Source organism: Vulpes lagopus, chromosome 10 (genome assembly GCF_018345385.1).
Source record: "Vulpes lagopus strain Blue_001 chromosome 10, ASM1834538v1, whole genome shotgun sequence".
In the NCBI taxonomy this organism is placed as follows: Eukaryota; Metazoa; Chordata; class Mammalia; order Carnivora; family Canidae; genus Vulpes; species Vulpes lagopus.
Genome location: NC_054833.1, coordinates 66652972 through 66671289, shown reverse-complemented (window position 1 = coordinate 66671289; position 18318 = coordinate 66652972). Strand labels below are relative to the sequence as shown.

The window sequence follows — 18318 nt, the reverse complement described above, 5'->3', positions numbered from 1 at the left end:
CAAATCACGCCCATCTCTAGTTTGGTTTTTTTGTTTGTTTGTTTTTTGTTTTTTTGTATTTTTTACAAATAAGGTTTAGTTTAGCACAGCCATGTCCATTTGTTAACATACTATCCAGGGCTACAAGGACACCATCTAGTCTTTTATAGAAAGTTTGCTGACCCCTGATGTATATGATCGGAGGTAGAAAACCCTAATTCTTTTTTTGCCAGAGGGACAACAAGCATCATTTACTGATTAGTCCAACCCTTCCCAACTGAACAGGAACACTTTATATACCAACTTTCCATACATACATGGGTCTGTTTCTGAGTATTTAGTCCTACTGTCTTAATTACCTAATCATATAATCAGCCTTTGGCAGGGCTGAGCCCTCTACTTCATTCTCTTTTGAAACTATCCACCCTATTAATTATAAGGTCAATTTTGTCCTGATCCTAAAACCCTCATGGGAATTTTTAAAGTAGCATTGACTTAATGATTAATTTGGGAGACAGTTCATATCTTTCCAATACTGAGTCTTTCTATCCATGAACATAGTTTACCTCTCCATTTATTTGGGTCTCCTTTCATGTCAAATCAGGTTTTGTAAACTCCATAAAGATTTTAATCTTTTATTTTTACTGGCATACAGCGGTACAACTGAGTTTTAAATACTTAGATATAAACACACATTTTTAAAACCCACCCAAGTTCTTTTATGATTTCTAATAGTATGTGTGTAGACTTTCTTCAGTTTTTTATATATACAATCATGTTATCTGGGGCTTATGAATTATTCCTTTGTTCCCATTCCCTCTCAAAACTTAAATGTCTCCTTTTTGTTTGGTGTATGTGCTATTGTGAAGACTATCTTAGCTTTCTTTTTGTCCTACATCCCTGCTATATTTTCCCATCCTTTTGCTTTTAACCTTCTCATGATCCTTTTTATATCTAAACAGTATACAGGAGGAATCTAGTCTTTTCACTGTCTGGGGCAGCCCATTTCTGTTTATTGTGATTACTGTTCTTGATGTCTAAAGATCATTCTGAAAACTTTCGCTATAATTAAGAGTTTGTTGATTTCCCTTGGTTATTCTGTGTATTTTGCTTTGTGTATTTTGAGACTGATATTAGGTGCAAAGCAGTTCAGAGTTTTATATTTCTACTACCCTGTTCATTTTATCAAAACGTAGTGTACATTTTTAGCTCTGATGTCTCATGCTTTAAAGTACGTCATCTGCCACACAGCTTTTTTCTGGTTGACATTTGTCTGCTATATCCTTCCATCCAGTTATGTTCAATTTCTCTGTGTCTTAACGTTTGTGTTCTCAGTAGTTTATGGCTGGATTTTGTCTTATTATTCAGCCTGACTTTTTATCTTTTAGCTCTTTAGTCTTTTGCTAGAATTTAGTCTATTTACATTTATCATGACTATTTTTTTTTATCATGACTATTGATCTATTTAGGTTTATTTCAGCCACCTTATTTTGTACTGCTGACTATGCTTTTTCTTGTTTCTATATTTCTTTTTATTATGAAACTTCTAAAACAGAATACTAAGTTTTAATTTAAGTAACACTCAGGTTTATCAAATTTTAACATTATGCTATATTTGCTTCTGAAAAATTTTCAAAAGAAATAAAACATGCATGTGTAATTGCGGTCTCTCTCTGATCTCGTTCCCTCCTTCCTAGGGAAATAATTTCATAAATTGAATATTTATTATATCCACCCACATTTTTACTCTAATATATTTGTGTATCTATATACAACATATAGCACTGATTGAAGGTTTTTAAACTTTATACAACTGGTCCTACCAATTGCCATTCCCAACAGCAGTGGACCCTAACCAAATCTTGGTACAGTCAGCCTTTAATCCCATCCTCAGGACTTTTCAAGAACTTTAGCTCCAGGAGTAACATCCCTCTCTCCTGTATCATTTTATCCTTCTCTACCATCATTACTATCAGCATACAAACACATTCTAGTATCTTTTATCTTTAAAAAAAAAAAAAAAAACCCTTAACCAAATAGCCCCTTTTAGTTCCTTTGCACTTCAGTTTCTTGAAAAAGGTGTTTTTAGTTTTACTCTTGCTACTTTCCACACTTTACATTCTCCCTTCAACCCATTCCACTGATACTACTCAATTACTTCCACGTTATCAAACTGAGTAGTCATTTCTATCTTGATCTTGCAAGTGACACATTCACTACAATACTCCCTTCTTTTGGAAATGTTATCTTCTCTTAGCTCCCATGTAATTGCACTCCTATATAATTGGCATCTTATTTTTTATTCTTCTTTGCCAATGGCTCATGTTCCTCGATTTAAATTTTTAAAAACATTAAAAGATGTTATTAATCATCTGAGAGAAACAAAGAGAGCACAGCAGGGGGAGAGGCAGAAGCAAACCTCACCCACCCCACTGAGCCAGGAGCCCAAGACGCTCAATCCCAGTATCTGGAGATCATGACCTGAGCAGAAGGCAGATGCTCAACTATCTGAACCACTCAGGTGCCCTCAATTTAACTTCTAAAAGCTGGTTTAATGCCAGAGCTCTCATGTAAGCTCCCTTCTGGTCTATAGTATGGCAGGAAATGCTACCTGGCCACCAAACTCATTCTCCTCTTCCTAGCAAGACAGCTGTAGCCTAGTAGCTAGTTACTAGCTGGCTATTTACATTTCCCAGGAGCTTTCACAGTTATCTATGACCATGTGATTAACTTCCCAACAACAGAATGTGAACAGAAATTATTATGTGCCACTTCCTGGCCAAAGATTCTCTTTCCTCCTTACCATGGGTCAGAGGACTGAGGATAGACAAAAAGGGCTATGACCCAGCTTTGATAAAACAGATCAGACCCTAAGGGAAAGAAGTGTAACAAGATGGGAGGAAAATGATCACTGAATGACTGTGAAGCAAAGACCTCTAATGAACTTGGATGGTTACACTCAAGAGAATAATTTAAAAGTCTATCTTGTTTGAGCCATTACACTTCAGTGTATCTTTGTTATAGTAACTTAGCCTTTCAATTAATTCACACATTATATGTATTCTCTAGGTGATCTCATCTAGTCCCATGTTGTTAATCATTTATGCAAAATATTTCTAAACCCAGAACCAGATCTCACGTTCTGACCTCTTTTCAGAACTACAGAATCCAACTGCCTCTTTGACATATCCACATAGATGTCTGTTATCATAAACTCACAACTGTCAAAAGACAATTCCTGATTCTTCCTGCCTCAAGTTCTAAGCCCAAAGTTTTCCCAGTTTTTCTTCACTCCAATCACTTACTCAAGTCATGCCATCTCTATCTCCAAAACATATCTATTCCCAGTAAGTTCCAGCCTTCTTCGGGTCCCTTAAACACACCCAGCTATTCCTGCCTCAGGGTATTTGTACTTCCAGTTCTCTCTGGCTAAAATGCAGTTCCTTTGATCTTTTGTGAGACTGGCTCTCTCCCCTCATTCAAATGCCATCTTCTCAGACGAGCCTTCCCTTATTATCTGAACACAAACTGTCACCCTGGATCTACTCTCACATAGGTTTAAATTCTCTGCGCAGCACTTTTTACTAGTGGATATATTTTTTTATTCACTTATTCAGTAAATATTCATTAAATTCCTAACTATACCAAGTCACTGACCCAGACTTGGGGATACAGCTGCAAACAAAATCAACTTGCATCTTAATAAAATACATAGTAAAGTAGATGGTGATAAATCCTGTAGAGAAAGTAGGGCAAGATAGGAGCGCAGGGGCTGGGGACTGGAATGTTAAAAGTAGGATGGACAGAGAAAGCCTCACCAAAGATGTCAAATGATCAAAAACCTGAAGGAGATGAGAGAATGAAATATTGGGGGCCTATGGGAAGAAGTTTCCAAGGAGAGAGAAAAAGTGAGTGCAAAGGCCCTGAGGTGAGAATGTACTTGACAACAAAGAGGCCAATATATAAATGGAACAGTGATGGAAAAAGAGAGCAGGAAATGAACAGAGAGGAAATGGGACCTTAAGGGGGGCCATGTATAGGAATAGAAGCTTCCTATACATGGAAGCTACTGGAGGAATTTGAACAGAAATGTGGCATAATGCATTTTGAAAATATACCATAGGGGTCAAGGATGGAAGAAGAGAAAGCAAATTGAAGCCTAGAGCAAAATAATTCTGCTTTCTCCATTTTCTTTCTTTCTTTTTTTAATAAGATTTTATTTATTTGAGTGAGTGAGCAAGCAAGTGTAAGGGGAAAGGGGTAGAGAGAGAGAGAGAGAATCCCAAGCAAGCTCCACGCTCAGCACAGAGCCCAACACAGGGCTCAATCTCACGACCCTGAAATCATGACCTGACTGAAATCAAGAGTCCGATTCTCAACCAACTGAGCCCTACTTACTCTACTTTCATAAAACAAGCTTCCTCTTAACATTTAAGCTGAGATTTGAATGACATCCTCTTAGAGGACTTCCTTAACCGCCCAATCTAAACAGAGATGATCATCTAGACTAGGGAGTTAACGGTCAGGGATAGTGAGAAAAGACCGAATTTGATTACATTCTGGGGCAGACTTAGCAGATTTGCTGATGTAGATATAGGGTAGGAGAAAACGAGAGGTTCAAGAACGTACTAAAAAAACCTGGAGTTAAATTTTAGGCTAACAGATGGATCTTTCGCTTACTATATCTATTATTTCTATTAATAGATATAACTATATCTATTAGGTAGAGGTATGAAATGGACCAACAGTTAGATATACCATTCCTAATTCAGGGGAGAGAATTCAAGCTGGAGATGTAAATTCAGGAGTCATCAGCGTATAGGTGGTATTTAAAAATGGTATTTAAAGACTGGATGGAATCCCTAAACAGAAGCATCTCCAGCTTCTACTCTTGCCACATTCAGTCTGCAAAAAGCTTCTACAATGATCTTTTTATAACACAAGATCAAATCATTCCTCTTTAAAAAATTTTAAGGGGTGCCTGGGTGGCTCAGTGGGTTAAGCGTCTGACTCTTGATTTCAGTTCAGGTCATGATCTCGGGGTCAAGAGATAGAGCCCCGCGGCACCTCCACGCTGAGTGTGCAGCATGCTTAAGATTCTCTCCATCTCCCTCCTCACTCATGCTCTCTTAAACAAACAAACAAAAAAATTATAGTGTCTCCGTATTTGGAATAAAACCTAACTATGGCCTACAAAGCTTCGAATCTTGTCTACCTCTCCAAGCCCAAAGCACATTGGCCTTCCTTTCTTTCTTGAAGGGCATAAAACTCTTGACTTACAACCTTTGAACATGCTACTCCCTGTTCCTAGAATACTCTTCCCTAACCTCTATTACCTTCTACTGATTCCTCAGCTTTAAGTTTCAAGGTCACCTGCTGAGGTCTTTCTCTAACATCAAATCAAAATATGCTTCTCCTCTCAGGTTATCTCTGTCATAACAGGTTATCAATCTGTAAATACACACAGGTACAGAAAGAAAGATTTACTGTCCGCCTGTCCCAGCAGACAATAAGCTCCATAGGTAAAGGGACATTGATTGCCTTGTTCAGTGCTTAACAACGAGGGCCTAACACCAGGCATTCAAAAGTATTTGTTGAACAGAGACAACAGTCTATTATGCAACATGCAATTTGCCTCATTATACACAGAATGCTTCTTTCCTACTTAAAAAAAAAAAAAAAGACCAAAACAACCTATTACAACACTGTCAAACAAATTAAAAGCTATTAAATTAACTATACCCAGGTACCTTATCAACAAAGCTTCCTTGTACCATTTTACAGGTTTCCTTCACTCAGCAGTGCTTTCATTCATTCATCACAGTTTTATTCACTCACCCCATGACATCAATTACTAAAACTCACTATGTACTTAAAATGAATTCTTGAATTCATATCTGAATGGGGCCTTTAGGAATCATCTAATTCTCAGCTGAGAGAGAAGGAAAAAGTGGGTTAACACTTTTCTGTTCCAAGCGACCGTCAGTAGCACAGGAGTCATGTGAACCTAAGTCCCTGATTTATCTAGTGGGCTGCATTTTTTGTGTGTGTGTTTGTTTGGTACATTTTTTTCTCCAATAACAAGAACTGAAAGAACCACTATCATCCAAAAAGACCTACGCTCGTTCATTTTGGATACATATTTTTAATGAAACACAACCACCGCCTTATCCAGGATCAAAATTAAACTGCCTCTACTCAAAAACTGGGCAGCTATCACAATTGAAAATCAGAAACATAAGTAGTTTACAAAGTGAGCTGTTCCAATAGTTAGTAGACTTGCTAAGTCATCAAAAGAGTCTTCTTCACTAGGGAACTTTTAGCAATAAGTAATGTTATTTTAGGAACTGCAGGATCCTCCTCTCCACCACCCCACCCCCAAAGGAGGGGAAACCAGAAAATGGCACTAGTTGAAGAAAGCAGCTTTTTCACATGTTGCTTTTAGACATAAAAACCCTCAATATTCTGAAAAAGTCAGAGACTTCCGTAACACGGTACTAAAGGAATTTCCTTCTTTTTGATCTACAGTTGAGACACACAAGCACACAAACGCGAGAGCTGTTTTTACGCAAACAGGCATTAACTTGTACGGGCTCCGGCAAACACTTTCGGACCAGACCAGCGAGACAATTCCCCTCTGACCTCGCGCGAGGAGGCCGCCTTCTCCCTCCCTGCAGAGTCCGGGAGCAAAGCAAGGCACGCACGGGGCGTCTGCGCGGAGGCCGAGGGCCTCGCCGACCCCCGGGGAGAAAGCCCGTGTAGGCCCACCGGCCCCACCGCCGCCCCTGAGGCCCGGCCTGGCTCCCCGCCGGAGCCCCCTCTGCTACCTTTCCGCCGGAAGAAGGACATGGCGGGGCCCGGGTCGGGGCGGAGGGCGCGGGGGGACTGTCGCGGGGAGGGCCCGGCTCCCCTCATTCAGCAACCGGCCCGGACTTCCGGGTCCGCAGCGGCCGCCGCACTAGCCTGAAAGGAGACCCTTCTTCCGGGTGTGGGCCCCACCGCCTCCTCGGGAAGCCCAGGCAGCGCCTGCCGCCATATTATCAACAAGCCGCCCGCCCGGAGTTCCGGTCCTTCCCCGCGCGAGGCTTCACGGGAGGCCGCGCCGCCAGCCCCGCCGGCCCCGCCCCCCAGCCCCGCCTCCTCTCGTGGGTGCGGGGGCACGCGCCCGGCCCGCCCACGTGACCCTGCGCGCGGGCGGCCTGTGCCCTTTCCCCGGCGCCGGGGACCTCTAGCCTGCCGTGGTCCCCCCGGGGTGGAGCGGTGCGGACACGGCCCCCGCAAAGCGGGTCCTCCCCGAGCCGCAGCCCCCCGCCCCGCACCTCCGACCCCGGAGCGGGATGGCGCGGTGTTCAGGTCCGGGGCGCGCGGCCGTGGCACTCAGGGCATGCCCTTGGACAAGGCGAGGGCCGCGCTGCCACGCTCCAGCTCAGCCCCTCCTGCTTCTCTGTCCAGTTGGGCTGAAAGGCGCTGACCCGCCAGAGGGGCTTCACCCTGCACCGCCAGGCCCAGGCGAGCAGACCACCTCCACCGCGCCCCCGGGTCGCGGGGGTACCGGGAGGTCACCGCTCCTCCAAGGGGGAAGAGGAGGCATAACCTGCTTTCTGCGGCTCCCCACGCGCTCTCAATCACAGTGACCTCGGCGATAAAAAAGGAGAAGTGGGCTTGTTTTCAGAACCAAATCCCTGCGAATGCTCAGGTTTGAAAGGCACAGTAACACAAGCATCCCCAGTAATTTACAAGGCAAACTCCTGAATATCCTTCAAGCTTTGTTCAAATGCCTTTTTCCAGTGAATCTTCAGGCCCTCCATTCATGCCTCATGCAGAGTGAAACAAGTCTTTCCCCCAACTCAGTGTCCCTTACCACCGGTTAAGTGTGCTGATTGGGTAATAATTGTAGCCTTGTGGGTGCTCCTGTGGGGAAGGAGCCTGAAAGATAAATGATCACTGAGGTTTTGTTTTTTTTTTAAGACTTCATTCATTCATTCATTCATTCATGAGAGACACAAAGCAGAGACATGGGCAGAGGGAGAAGCAGGCTCCCTGCAGGGAGCCCCATATGGGACTCCATCTCAGGCCCCCCGGATCACCACCAGAGCCAAAAGCAGACATTCAACCACTGAGCTATCCAGGTGCCTCCTGAGTTGTTTGTTTGTTTTTTAATTCCTGAGTCTATCATGTGACAGTTGGGGAAACAGGACCAAAAAGAAGTCCAACTTGTCCAAGATTACGATGTGTCAGTGTTGAGACTATAACTACAACCCAGGGTCTTTTCACTGTATAATTAGAGCGACTTAATAGGGTTCTCTGTTTGGTCCTGGGCCCATAACGTAGTCACAGCTGATAGTTTTTGAAAGTTTTCTATGCAGTTACTATGCCAAGCCCTCAGGATTAATAATAGTCCTTAGGTCAGTCTTGAAGTGGGGAATACTAGACACAGAAAAATATCCTGCCCAAGGTCATTAGCTAACTAGGGATGAACCCTGAATTTCAAACCTAGAGAGTCACCTCCAAAGCTGAACATCCAACTCTTGCTGCCTGGGTAGAGTGTGGCAGGCTGAAGAAAGACCGGCTGAGGCTCTGGATGCCTGAGTGTATCCTTGACCTCGTGAGTTGGTGCTGTCCCACTCCTGTGGGCCTCAGCAGAGGCTGCAAGGGAATTTCCAACAGTCCTTCTGGAGATCAGAGGGGCTGTTGGAAACCAGCCTGCACTCAGGAGGACCACTCTGCTGTCTGCGGCCAATAAAAACTAAAGATCTTGCCCTTAGCTCCTTGGAAATGGAGATTGGAGATTGGCTGAAGTCCAGGAGGAGTGTGGCAGAGGAGCAGTCAATATAAGGTTGTGAGTGGTATCTACCAGAGGTGTAAGCACAGGACATTGACACACTTGGCAAGAAAGCACAGTGCCGTTCTCTCTTCTCCCCAGGAGTCCAATCCCTTGACAGTGCCTTTTTGTATTTGTAGACTGGTTAGTTGCCTGGGACGAAGGGAGAGTGCAAGAAATCCTGAATATCACCAAATAGGAGCAGGGCCAGGGGGGACCTCTTTCACTCCTGTAAATCTCAAACCCTTTCTCATTTTCTCTAAGCAGAGAATCCATGTAAAAGTGGTGTCCTATCCCCGCCTTCCATCGTAATTACTGCTCTTGAGCACCTCCTAGCAGAAATTCTGGAGCTGCCTTTACTCCTCCAGGCAACACAATATATATCCCCAGTCAGGTAGTAATACCTGTCATTATTTCTTAAGTACTTCTGTGCTCTCGGTATCCTAAGTGCTTTGTCAACACAGTCTCCCTTCATCTTTTACCTTCTCCCTCCCTCCACCCAGAAAAGACCTCAAGAGATGGCTAATATCATTACCCCCAATTTACAGATGATGACCTTGAGGCTCAGAGTAACTTACCAAGGGAGCACAAGGCCAATAAGGGGTAGAGACAGGATTTTTATCATTGTAGTCTGACTCCAAAGCTATTGGCTTACACCACTTGCTCCCCTGTTTTTCTCCACCTCCAGCTAATCCTATTCAGTTGATGTTCCAGCATGGGTGTCTATTTATTGGGCAAATATAAGGTGATAAGTGATATCTGGCAGTGCAAATGCCTTCTGAATCATCATCTACTAAAGTGTTTATATGCTTAGGGAAGCTTTAAGAGCACAATACTATCATTTAATCTGTAGGAATTTGATGAGGCACAAATGAATAAAGTTAAAATAAAACAAGAACATAAAAACAGGCGAGAGTATTTCATTCACCTGAATACCCAGTTGTGGCAAACTGCATTGCATTTCTAAATGAATTTGTTAAAGCCACTTTAATTTACACATAAAATAAATTTTCACCAGAAGGAATTCCTTTAATTATATTCCCAATTTTAAGGGAATCTTCACAGTCTTTTTTTTTTTTTTTTTAAGATTTACTTACTTATTTTAGAGGGGAAGGGGCAAAGGGAGAGGGAGTCTCAAGCAGACCCCACACTGAGCTGGACATGGAGCTCTATCTCACCACCCATGAGATCACCTGAGCCGAAACCAAGAGTAGGATGCTTAACCGACTGTACCTCCCAGGCACCCCCTCACAATCCTTTTTATACCAGTTGTATCAATTACAACAAATTAGTGGGGTAAAATCAGCAAGGTGATTATCCCAAAGCCAGTGAATAAAATTAATTTCCAATGACAAACACTTCTTACAAATTTAATGAAGAATTCTATAACAAACATTCTAACAAACGTGGTTGTCTATATCAAACATTCTTAACATGGAGGAAATTATTCAAACAAATCTTTTGACACTATAGGAAAAAAAAAAAACCTTCCCTGTACCTTATTAGTAAGCAGATAAAAACAAATAGGTTTATGACAAGACTCAGAATGTGTATCAAATATAACTTAAATTCTCATCAACTGACAAAGGCTAATTCTTAAACGAGTATTTTACATTCTCAAAAGCATTTGTATCCATGGCTTTTTAAATTTATCTCTAAGAAAGTCGTGGCCTCTGAGTTTAGTTTTAGTCAAAGCTAAATCAAAGCAGTTTGGGCTTACTGTAATTCATTTCTTCTGTAGTCTCTAATCATTCCAGATAAATGGGAGTTTAGAGCACATTTTTCCCATCAAAGGAACCTGAAACAAGTAGGAGATATGACAATAATCTCTTAAATAGGGATCCCTGGGTGGCACAGCGGTTTGGCGCCTGCCTTTGGCCCAGGGCGCGATCCTGGAGATCCGGGATCGAATCCCACGTCGGGCTCCCGGTGCATGGAGCCTGCTTCTCCCTCTGCCTATGTCTCTGCGCCTCTCTCTCACTGTGTTCCTATCATAAAAAAAAAAAAAATTTTTTAATCTCTTAAATAAGCATAACAGAGACTTCCTTGTGTACACCCCTGGGGCATAACATCCTTGATCTGCTCTGGAGGTAAGAGTATGACACACAACTGTTCTCAAACATTTCCTCCCAGATGGTCTACCAGCATGTACTTCTCAGCCTCTAGAACTATAAATGCAGTTCTCATTGAAGGTGGGGTTGTGGAAACCCACTTGTCTTACAGCTGCCAAGACACACTTCTGCCCATAAGTCCCCTTAATAAACCATTTCTTGTCAAGTTGGATTTGTTGGCCATTTCTTCCATCTTATGTCTCTTTTGGCCTTTGGAGGTACTCTTGCATATACCTCCCTTTCATGGGACAACTTCTAATGATAGTAAAGCAGGTCATTTGGACTATCCACTTGCTGTGGAAAACCAAAAAGGAAAGCTAAAACCAAAGCTATAAAACATAAGACAATAAGAAGGTCATGAAGAATTATCAGATGAGAGAAGAAAAACAAAATCTAGTGAATTAAGTTCCACCGTTGGGGTCTCTTTTCTGGGAGCTTCCCTGTTCAGGGAAAAGAGACTGAGAAGCTAGTTGAGTGATGCTTTTGATAATGTCAAAGACTAGAGGACAAAAGTTGGAGCCCAAGAATTGCTTTGGATCAGGATTCTGAAGAAGCTACACCAGGTATAAACCAGCCCCCAGCAGGGATTATACTCCAACTTCAAGACATCTGTGTGATTTAGGAAATCTGAACCCCCAGTGATACATTGAGAAAAATCCCAATTCTTGCTGTTCCAGGTGCCTGATGGAAGCAAACGAAGATCCACTTGGAATAAAATAGTTTCATCCAAGGTCTTGAATTATTTCCACAAACGATTGTTCAACCATAATGCTTGGCACACAATCATAGATATCAGGTGCCAAGAGAAATGATAAACAATAGAAATAGTGACATGACGGGGATCCCTGGGTGGCTCAGCGGTTTAGCACCTGCCTTCAGCCCATGGTGTAATCTTGGAGTCCCAGGATTGAGTCCCACATCGGGCTCCCTGCATGGAGCCTGCTTCTTACTCTGCCTGTTTCTCTGCCTCTCTCTCTCTGTGTCTCTCATGAATAAACAAATAAAATCTTAAAAAAATAAATAAAAGAAATAGTGACATGAGAGCTCCAGATAATGGAATTATTGGTCATAGATTTGAACATAATTATGATCAGGGATATGAAAAAGAACATTGAAAATTTGGGCAGAGAACTAGAAATTATAAAAACTGATGGATTATATATGAAAAAGGAGCAACTAGAAATTCTAGAACTGTAAAGTAAAATAACTGAAACTAAGAACTAAATTGATGGATCTGTAAGCAGAGTTATAATAGAAAGAATTCGTAAAATGGAAGACAAGTCAAGAAGAAAATATCCAGAATGAAGCATGTAGTGAAGGTAAGAGACATAGAGAAGAATACAGTGAAAAGTTCTACCATATGCTTGATCAGAGTCCCAGAAGGGGAGAAGAGAGAGTATATAGTGGAGGAAATATTTGAAACATTAACGGTTAATCATTTTCCTGAAGTGATGATAGAAACCAACTTAATATTCAAGATCACTATGAGGGGCTCCTGGGTAGCTCAGTTGGTTAAATGTCCTACTCTTGATTTCAGCTCAGGTCATGACCCAGAGTCATAAGATGGAAGCCTACATTGGACTCCAAACTGGACTTGGAGCCTGCTTAAGATTCTCTCTCTCCCTCTCCCTCTGCTCCTCCTTACCACCCCTTGCTCACACTCTCTCTAAAAAAAAAATTAAAAATCATCATGAATTCCAAAACACACACACACACACACACACACACACACACACACACACACACACACCTAGACTATTACAATGAAACTTCTGGAAATAAAAAAAAAGTATTAAAAATACCTGGAGGTTTGGGGTGCCTGGGTGGCTCAGTTGGTTAGGTGTCTGCCTTCGACTCAGGTCATGATCCCAGAGTGCTGGGATCCAGCCCTGCATTGGGTGCCCCCCCCCAGCAGGGAGTCTGCTTTTCCCTCTTCCTCTGACCCTCCTCCCTGATCATGCTCTCATTCCTTTCTCTATCTCAGCTAAAGATAGCTGGGAGTTGGGGAAACAGATTACCTTCAAAGGAGTGACACTAAGGGATCTGATATTTTCAACAGCAACAGTGGAAGACAGATGATTATGGAATTAAATCTTCACTGTGCTGGAAAAAATAACTACAACCTGGAATCCTATGCCCATATATTTCAAAGATGACACAAAACAAGACATTTTCCAGATGAAAACAGAAAAAAAATGTAACCAGTGACCTGAATTTTCCAAAGAATTTACGAAAAATGGTATCAGAAAGTCTGAGGTAGAAGACACAAAGAGCAAAGAAAGTGGCAAATATGTAGACAAATATAAATCAACATTGAATGATAAAGTGAAAGTAATCAACTGTGAAGTTAAGGGCACAGTCTACACAAGATCACCCTTACTTATGACATGAGTTGCAAGTTTGGGAGTCCCCAAAACCATCCTTAGGTTCGATAATTTGCTAGAAGGACTTGCAAAACACACTGATCACTGTTATCTTCACAGATATCATTTCTTATTGCTAAAAGATACAGTTAGAATCAGCCAAGCGAAGGAATGCATAGGGCAGAATCCAGGCAAGAACAAAACACAGAGCTTCCAGTTGTCCTCTCCCCATGGAGTCAGAAGAGCATTTACTTTCCTGGCATTGATATATGACAATATGCATGGAGTATTGCCAGCCAGGGAAACTTACCCAAGGCTAGTATTCAAAGTCTCTATTGGGATTCCATCACACAAGCATGATCAACTGCCTTTGCAAAACTCAGTCTCCAGCCCCTCAAGAGGTAACACTGACACCACATGACCCAAAGGCCCCACCTCAAATCACTTTGTTAAATATGGCTGGCTGAGGTTATAACAAAACTCTTCTATCAGGTATGACATTCTCACAGCCTAGAGATGACTGCCTACTAGCCAAGAGCTAAAGCCAGACCTCCCTTTGGGCAAATTAAATTATTTTCTACATAAATACCTAACAGTTTTAAAATTTTCACCAAAGTTGCAAGTCCCTGAATCTTGGTAGGGCTTATAACCCACCTTCTGGCACGTATGTGTTTTACCAGGGCATCTAGAATACCTGCCATTTCTTGTCTACTGGGTCTAGTTAGCATGACATCATCAATATAGTGTCCTAGTGTGATGTTCTGCAGAATGTCCAGACAATGAAGGATTCTTTAGACCTGCAGTGTCTAGTATAGTAGCCACTAGTTCCATGTAGCTACTCAGCACTTGAAATGTAACTAATTAAGATATGCTATTGAGGCACCTGGGTGGCTCAGTTGGTTGAGTGTTTGCCTTTGGCTCAGGTCATGATCCTGGGGTCCTGAGATCCAGCCCTGTGTCAGGCTCGCTGCTTAGTAGAAAGTCTGCTTCTCCCTCTCCTTCTGCCACCTGCTTCTACCTCTCCTTCTGCCCCCTGCTCATGCCCTCTCTCTCTTGCTCACTCTCTATCTCAAATAAACAAAAATTTTTAAAAAGATGTGCTATAACCATAAAATACACACAAGATTTTGAAGATTTGGTATGAAAAAATAATTAAAATATCTCAATATTATTATAGTGATTACTTATTGTAATTGATAGTATTTTAGATATGTTTGGTAAGTCAATACACATATTATTAATTTCACTTGTTGCTTTTTGACTTTTTTTCAGTGTGGTTACTAAAATTACAAATGTGACTCACATTATATTCCTGTTGGACAGCATTGCTTGGACTATTTTGATACTGAGCATGATGGTGAGTTTTATGTGTCAACTTGACTGGCCACGAGGTGCCCATATTAAGTGTTCTTTCTGGGTGTGTCTGCTAGAGTGTTTCTGGATGAGATTAGTATTTGAATTGGACTCAGCAAAGTAGATTGCCTGCTCCAGTACAGGTGGGCATCATAAAATTGTTGAGGGCCTGAATAGAACAAAAGGTTGGGGAAGGATGAATTCCTTTTATCTGCCTCACAGCTTGAGCTTGGACATCTGATCTCATGGTCTCCTTCTTCACAGACTGTGATTTGTACTGTCAGCTCTCCTGGTTCTCAGGACTTGGACTGAATCACACCCTTGGCTTTCCTGGGTTTCCAGCTTGCAGATGGCAGATTATGGAACTTCTCAGCCTCCCAAATCACATGAGCTAATCCTTTACAAAAAACCTCTCTGTCTCTCTCCTTCTCTCTCTCTCTCCCTCAGTTCTGTTTTACTGGGGAACTATGGCCAATGCATTGAGAGCAGTAGAATTAACAAGGACTGGACAAGACTGAGTTTGTACTATTCTCCATCCCAGGTGAATGCAAATTGCTTTTGAGCCTCATTCTTAACGGAATTTGAAAACAACGCATTTGCTAAATCTATACCCACATACCAATTGTCAGGGGCTGTGTTAATTTGGAGGGGCAACTACAATTAGGGCTACATCTTGGCTAAATTTATAGTGGTCCACCATTATCCAACATGATCCATTTGGATTTTGCAGGGCCATATGCCCGTGAATGAAATAGAAAGTAGAATGGGAACCACTACCCATTCTTTAAATCTTCAAGGGAGGCAATAATCTATCATTCCACCTGGGATATAGTTTGGCTTGAGTCATTATCTTGGCCACAGGTTGGGAGTAGTTTCAGGAACTTCCAGTTGGCCTTTCTTTCTCCTTTTTTAAAAAAATTTAAGGACTCTTAACAGATCAGGGAGCCAATGTAAAGTTTCTGTCAAATTCTAGGGAAATCCATATTGATTGTGCCTCATAAATGAGTAACGGCCTATTTGAAGAAAGGATTGGGAGAACAGACATTTGTTGTGGCTTTTCAGGGTTTCTCAAGATTTGGCCTCCTTTTCAATTGCTAGGCTCAGATCTTAGAACTCTCTCAGATTTGGAAACTGACAAAGGATCATGACTTTTCTATCATGGTAGTGACATCAGTCTTTTGATATCTGATCTTGATCTTTTGATTATATGAGTCAAACAATGCTGTTTACTGCCTGTCTTAATCCCTTCAGGCTGCTTTAACAAAAATACCATAGACTTGATGACTTGAACAAAAAGTTTTATTTCTCCCAGTTCTGGAGACTTTAGAGAACAAGATAAGGGGTGCTAGCACAATCCATGTCTGCTGAGGGCCTAATTCCTGGTTCGTAGATGCTCACATTCTCTCTGTGTCCTCCTAAGGCAGAAGGGTCAAGACAGCTCTGTGGGGTCTCTTTTATAAAGGCATTAGTCCCACTCATGAGGGCTCTCTGATGACCTAATCACCTCCCAGAGGCCCTACTTCCTAATATCATCATACTGGGGGGTTAGGATTCCAGCATATGAATTTTGGGCAGACACAAGCATTCAGTCCATAACATCGCCATCTATCTCACTTCAAAGACCTAATCATCATCAGCCATTCCTACATATCCCTGTGGGTCAAGGCATGCTTGGTACCTTTCCCACCTATGTGGTCATTATATCTATCATGTCTCTGACAATTGAGGTCTGTCGCATGGGCTCCGCTATTCTGGAAGCCTGTTATCACCATTAACACTAGAGAGCCCAATTCCATAACAGCATTTCCTGGGCTGCTATTCAGGTTCTCAATAATCCAGTGGTCTTGTCACTAATCCATTGTTGTACAGAGGGCGTGACTTCTGAGCATATGATGTCCTCTGATTTCAATCAGTCTTATCTGAGATCCAATATCACACAGTCCTGTGTGATAAATTCTGGGTCTTTCTTTTAACCTGGTGCATAGTTACCTTGGAATATGACCTGAAGTTTACCTAGGGGAGTGACTGGGGGAAAATGTACTATATAGAGAATTAAGGTGGTGTTACAAGGTACTTCCTTAAGGACCTTGTTCTTCAAACAATGAGCTCTGGGTCTGTGAACACCGAAGTCTATTCTCCAGCTTCTTCTTCTTCTTCTTCTTCTTCTTCTTCTTCTTCTTCTTCTTCTTCTTCTTCTTCTTTTAAAATATTTTATTTATTTATTCATGAGAAACAGAGAGAGAGGCAGAGACAAAGGCAGAGGGAGAAGCAGGCTCTCTGCAGGGAGCCCGATGTGGGACTCCATCTCGGGACCACAGGATCATGCCCTGAGCCAAAGGCAGATGCTGAGCCACTGAGCCACCGAGGTGCCCCTGCAACTGCTTCTTGAAAGCTGCCAAGGGGGTCGTGTGGTTTCTCACAGTGTGGCTGGAATTGGTGATTGGCCACCCTAAGACTACGGTTTCATTTTCCACCAGAAACCAGACCTATCATCAAACTTCATTTCAATTAGTCATAGGCGAAAACCTGAGTAATTTTGATCCATGGGGTTCCCTGCTTTTTGCATGGGGGCTATTTGCATTTTATTGCTGTCATACTGGTAAATAATCTAACTCCCAGATCTCAATCACCCAGTTAGGCTTAGCCTGGGTTCCCCAGAAAGCAGAGCCTTGGCAGAGGGCTCATGGCAGGGCTATGTCAAAGAGCACAGAAGTGGAGAAAAATGGGAGTGATGTGGGGATGGAGAGGAGCCAATGTGAGATGATGTTATTGAGTGGGCTGCCACCAAGTGGGAATGACTGCCAGTCTGTAGGGTTGCTCAAGGTTCAGTGGCCTGTATAAACGCACCCGCCAGCCCTTATCTCCCATTGATCAATGATTCACCCCACAGGGTACTAACTCCTGCACCTCAGGGCTGTGTGTACAAACCCCAGGACATTGTGAATATGGAAGCCCCAGAACAGGGGAGAGAGGAGGCACAGTATTGGGGTAGGAAATGAGGTAGTATCAGATTACCTTGGTATGAATTTGTCCAGAGACCATGTGAGCTGGAACCAGAGCCACAGGAAACCAAGAGTGTCTTGAGTAGGACAAGAAAGAGATGGGAAATAGTGGGCAAACATACATGCTCCACTCCAGACCTGAAAGTCCAGAGTGGCCAGGAATGATGCCAAGGGAATGTGTTTGTACCAGTCACAAAGCTGCATGGATTCTAGGCATCTGTAGGGCCCAAGGTTCAACTGCCCATATCCTTCATGTGCTGCTGAGAGTGAAGGCTGTAAAGAAACTAGATAAATGGAATGCTAGGATAACCTGGTTTGGTTTTGGTTGTTGTTGTTTGGTGCACACAAGGACAGTTGAGTCATGTCTAACGCATCATGAGTGGCTGGACCTCCAGAGTCAGTTTTGACATCACTTGTCCTTGGGCAGTCCTTTATCCAGGATGTCCCAAATGGATTTCACAGAACACTCTACTCTGGTCAAAACTAGAAGGGATCTTGTGTGGCTCCCACAAGTCCCCACACTCTGTGGATCAGAAAACTGAAATCTCTCACACTGTAAAAAGAGCAACGATCATGACCACCATGGTGATAATTTCAGCTAGCATTTTTAAAAGATTTTATTTGTTTATTTGAGAGAGAGAGTGAGAGAATAAGCAGGGGGAGTGGCAGAGGGAGAGGGAGAAGCAGGC

General features: G+C 42.5%; 1 protein-coding gene across 4 annotated transcripts in view; it reads right to left on the bottom strand.

Moving 5' to 3' along the window:
* The window catches only part of AKAP10 (A-kinase anchoring protein 10), a 78353-nt gene extending 71273 nt beyond the window's left edge, over positions 1–7080 (bottom strand). For all 4 annotated transcript variants that reach the window (XR_005990225.1, XM_041770808.1, XM_041770810.1 and 1 more), the window contains exon 1: positions 6807–7080. Coding sequence is in view for 3 of the 4 variants with exons in the window: in XM_041770808.1 (XP_041626742.1) it covers positions 6807–6894 (88 nt within the window). In the remaining variant the exon portion in view is untranslated. The remainder of the gene's footprint in view (positions 1–6806) is intronic.
* Positions 7081–18318: the final 11238 nt, after the last annotated feature.